The following is a 5200-nucleotide window of genomic DNA, read 5'->3' as shown; positions in this document are numbered from 1 at the left end:
CGTATTCTTGATTTTCATATACATCACCGCCACCCACTTGTTCACATTCTGTATGTTCATATAGAAAACACACAACATATTGTGTTTAACGAAGACAACACAATACAAGAAGTTTTGTCCAACCCAAGTGCTTCTAGAACAACCCTTCTTGCATGGTTTGAGAGAAATGCAATAGATGCATCTGGTCATGATGTCACATATCCTGACTATCCAAAGTATTACAAATGGGATGGTCATTCTAAATCATGGGTACGTAGGGATGATGACTCATCAAAAATGGTTGGTCGGGTGGTCTTTGTTCATCCATCATCTGGCGAATTGTTTTATCTCAGAATGTTGCTCTCTCATCAGACGAGTTGCAAATCATTTGAAGATCTTCGTACCATTTCCAACATTTTCCATCCAACCTACAGAAGTGCCTGCAATGCATTAGGAATAATTGGAGATGATACTGAGTGGATGAACGCGTTCATTGAAGCTTCTGTCTGGGCAACCTTAGCACAACTACGATCCCTTTTTTGTCACCTACTGCTTTTTTGTGAAGTAAGTAATCCACGCCTCTTATGGGAAGTCGCACATGAAAAGATGTGTGATGATTATCTGTATACAATGAAAACCAGAATAACGGATAGGTCTTTGTCTTTCAAAGATGATCTTATGTCACACCCCAAAACCGATAACGGCGGAATACGTTTCGGGGTGGATGACGTAGTGAACAGTATCATCACAATTGCATAATAGTAGAAACAAGAAACATACAACCATAGTATTACATAGTGAATTTAATTACATGCGTGTTTTGTAATGTTTAACAATCACCCAAAAGTAAATCAAAAATAAGAGATGGGTCTTGTGTGCTCCACCTTCTCCAAAAATGCCGCGTTTGTACCTGTCTATCTTTGACCTGAAGATATAAGTTATTTTGAAAACAATTATCAGCATAAAGCTGGTGAGTTCATAAGAGTTTAGTGTGAGTTTTTGTATACAAAGCATTAGTGTTAAAGATGTATCATTTATGTTCATAAGTAGTAGAAACTTAGAAAATCCCATATTTTCCAGGTAATACATTGTAAGTGACAATCTGTGAAAAGTATGCATTCTTTATTCCTTTGAAAACAGTTTATTTTAGAAATACATTGGCAAATCTCCAAATAACAAATGTGATAGGATAAGTTAAGCCCGTGATCAATGATAGAGGTGCGAGCTTCCTTTAGTGATAGATACTTACTTACTTCGGGATGTGGTTTAACATTTAGTGTAGTATTTTAGGGTAGTTGGAGTGTATTCCTTGTATATTACTAATAGTGAGGATAATAGAGGATCCCATGACCTTCCCGGTCATGCACAGAATAGTGAGTAGTGGCATCCCTAGGCCTGCACGGCGCGGACTGAGATTAACAGTCGGGATGTAATAGCGTCTGCCCCGTATAGATCTATACATGTAGAGTCGTCTCCTGCTGGAACACTCTGGGCGTAGTGAATAGCGAATAGAGTATCTCGTAGCGGGTTAGTGTATTATTGTTTGTTTAGTGTTTTCTCTATGGTTATAGTGTAGTAATCTTTTAGTATTGATCATAGTGTATTCTCTTACTAGTGTATCGTCTAGTAATAGTGAGTATTATAGTGTAGATAGTAATAACTTTAGCGAGTAGTAGCGGTAGCGACCCTAACCATACCTGTTATGGTTATCTTAGTGGGGATGTTTCTTAGCACGTTAGTGACTTTAGCATTAAGTGAAAGCAGTAATATTCGTATCCCATACTGATATACAGATTTTATATAAGTAAGAAATCAACGACAGTCGGACGGATAACTACTACCCTAAGCCCACAATCAAACAAGAACAGGAAATAAGGCGAGATATCGGTCCTAAGTCCTCCAAGTCTTATTTATATAAATATATCATAGTGGTTACATTTTATAAGCAAATTGATTAAATAAAAGTATTTTTCCAAAAGAACATTTAAATTCTGATTCACTGTTTAAAAATAGTTTGAAAAGGGTAAAACCCGTTTTTAAGGCATAGGGACAAATCACATGTGATTTGAACTAAGAGTAGTGAATCACATGTGATTAATCCTTGCAACTCGGAAATCGTTCTGTAAAACTTTACATAAACATTTATAAGCAACTTGTATCCCCCCCTAAAACATGTAAAACACTTGAAAGGTTCATTAAAGGGGTATGAACTCACCTGAAATCGCGGAAATTGGGTAAATCGGGTAATAGTGTCGATTGAGCGTTTGGTACCAAATAACCACTTGAGCACCTTTTAGGACCCTAATGTCATATGAAATATGTATTTTACAAGAAGTTAATCATCTTATGCTTTTCATTATAGTATTTGGACATTCTAGTGTCGTTTTCGGGGTTTTAAGGCCTAGAAAGGGTTCCCGGGAGTGGTACAAGGCCATGGATGATTTACGGGAGGGTCCATGAGTTCACTCTCTTAGAGTTTATGGCCTAAAAGCCACCCATTGGGAGTTTATGGCCGTAAGCCCCCTAGGCTTGGCCGTAAACTCAAGTGGTATCCCAAAGTGTATGTTTAAGGCCTTATATCACTTCCTTAATTTAGTGGTGGGTGTTTTGGACCAAAAGGGAAGGATTAACATCATAATTTGTGACATTTTTGGGGAGTTTACGGCCAAGACTTGTTCTTGGGCCGTAAACTCCTATAAATCCTTCAAGATGAAGGTTTTACTTGTACAACATTGTCCTATATGTCTTAGAAAAATCCTAGAAGGCCCTATAGTGAGTTTGGAACAATTTGACATACATTTTTGGGGAGTTTACGGCCCAAGAACATCCTTGGCCGTAAACTCTTCATTTTGTTCCCAAATGTGAAGTTTAATTGTACAACACACTTCCATAGGCCTTAGATAAATTCCTTTCATGCATTAGGGTAGTTTAGGGACTTGTTTGACACAAAAATTTGGGTGTTTACGGCCCAAGCTTAGCCTTGGCCGTAAACTCCTCTTTTTGTGTTCAAATGATTATGTTTAATGCACTTAAGCCTTCCTTGATGTTATGTCTAAATTACCAAACATCCTAGAAGTGTTTTTGGGGCTTAAAACATAGATTTATGGGGTGTTTGAGGTGTTTACGGCCTAAGCACAAGCTTGGGCCGTAAACTCCTTTTTAAGCATCAAATCCTCGTGTTTTAGTGTCCAAACCCTTCTAGATATATGCCTTAATTAGTATACTAACTTAAGAGAAGGAAAAACTTGGCCTTGGACATGAATTTGGGGGTTTACGGCCTAAGGAGCTTCTTAGGCCGTAAACTCCTTTATGGTCCTTGATTTTTATGATTTTGGCCCCTAAATTCAATGAAGCATGACTAGATTAAGATAGAGGATGAGTACTTACGTTTGAAGGTCGGAAATTAGCGGAATCGGGGCCGATTTCGAGTCTAGAGAGAGAAAGTAGTGAGAGAGAGTGGGTGTGTAGTAAATGAGTGTTCAAATGTTGTGCACACCCATTGCATATGTCTCGGGAATCGCACCCGATACACGGCTACCCGATGTTTAAAGTTAACTGGGTTAAAACTTTTTACCCGGGTGAAGTGGTTGAAAGGTAATACAACTCTATTAGGTTAAACGGGGTTAACACATACGAGGTATATTTCTTATAATAATATCAAGCCATGTTTAAATTTAGACATTCAGATATTGATGATTTCAAATATTACATAAAATAACGTATAGTGACACGTTCCGTTAGTGAAAACGGGGTTTGTAACGGAGTTAAATTTGGGGTTGTCACATCTTATAACACAGTAGTTGCGGCACAGTTTAGAGGATATGCTTCGTTCTTCTATCCCTTCAAGATCATTACATGATTTTGATTTACCGATGCCATCATCTGATATCCTTGCTGTGACTGATAATCGGCTGTTACTTGAAGAAATGACTTACAATAGAGAAGAACTACAAAAAGTGGTTGCTCAATTTCTGCCACGATTAAATGCACAACCGATGTCAATCTATCAAACAATTGTTGGGTCCATTGAAGATGAGAAACAAGTTTTGATGTTTGTCTATGGTCACGGGGGTATAGGCAAAACTATTCTATGGAGTACAATTCTTTCTTATTTTAGATCAATTGGGAAAGTAGTTTTGGCTGTTGCTGCATCTGGAATCGCATCATTACTACTTCCATCTGGAACAACCGCACATTCAAGATTCAAGATTCCAATAGATCTCACAAAAAAATCTTGTGATATAAAAAAGAGAACAATTCTAGGAGATCTCATGTGCCATACATCACTTATTGTATGGGATGAAGCACCAATGAGTGACAGAAGATGTTTTGAATTTCTAGACAGGTCGCTACGAGATGTTTTAGAATGTAAGGAGAATCCATTTGGTGGTATTTCTGTCCTCCTTGGTGGTGACTTTCGACAAACACTTCCTGTTGTCCTAAAAAGCACACGCTCTGAGACAATAGCGCTTACACTACCAAAATCATATCTTTGGCCTCTTTTTCAAGTTAGAATGCTCACGGGAAATATGCGTTTGCTTTCAAATACAGATGCTGAGACACATACACTATCAACAGCAGATTTTGCCACATGGCTTCTCAACATTGGAGATGGTTTGGTTGGATGTCCTGATACAGATGATCCGAACAACACATCTTGGGTTCAAATCCCAGATTCATTATTGATCCCACCTGGACCAAATGCGTTATAAGATCTTATGCAGTTTGTGTTTGGAGATTCTATACTGACCAACCCAACCGCGAAAGATATTTTAGAAAGGGCAATTGTTTGTCCAACAAATGAAGTGGCAGATAAGATAAACAACATGATCCTAGAAACTATCACAGCTTCCGGTGTATTATATAATAGCACAGATTCAATGCAGCCAAATGGAAACACACAGCTGATCTAGAAGGACTATATCCTACAGAGTACCAAAATGAATTAATATTTCCAGGAATCCCACCTCATCTACCCTTACTATTGTCAAATCCAAAATAGCAGAAATCACAAGCCCTAGCGACGAATGAACCTCAACTTTGCTTTAAGCCCACGAGTGTCCAACTGCTACGCCTGAAACTGAAAACCCTACTCGATGTTTGACTCCTAGGAAGGCAAAACCACTCCAAACCATTTCCACAATGAGTTAACTTCATATTCGGAATCGCACAAACCTATCCTTCCTGAACAAATTTATGGATACCCGAAACATATACGCCC

The 5200-nt window shown here is 38.3% G+C and overlaps 1 protein-coding gene across 1 annotated transcript; it reads left to right on the top strand.

Annotated features, from left to right (window-relative positions):
• The first annotated feature begins 3851 nt into the window (after positions 1 to 3851).
• On the top strand, positions 3852 to 4691 carry LOC145049354 (ATP-dependent DNA helicase RRM3-like). The gene has a single exon (XM_078997773.1). It carries the CDS (start codon positions 3852 to 3854, stop codon positions 4689 to 4691), a length of 840 nt encoding a protein of 279 aa, XP_078853899.1.
• Positions 4692 to 5200: the final 509 nt, after the last annotated feature.

This window comes from Lactuca serriola, chromosome 5 (assembly GCF_051521515.1).
Source record: "Lactuca serriola cultivar US96UC23 chromosome 5, Lser_US96UC23_V15, whole genome shotgun sequence".
Taxonomy (NCBI): Eukaryota; Viridiplantae; Streptophyta; class Magnoliopsida; order Asterales; family Asteraceae; genus Lactuca; species Lactuca serriola.
The sequence above is the reverse complement of the archived record's forward strand: the minus strand, read 5'-3'. Positions and strand labels throughout refer to the sequence as shown.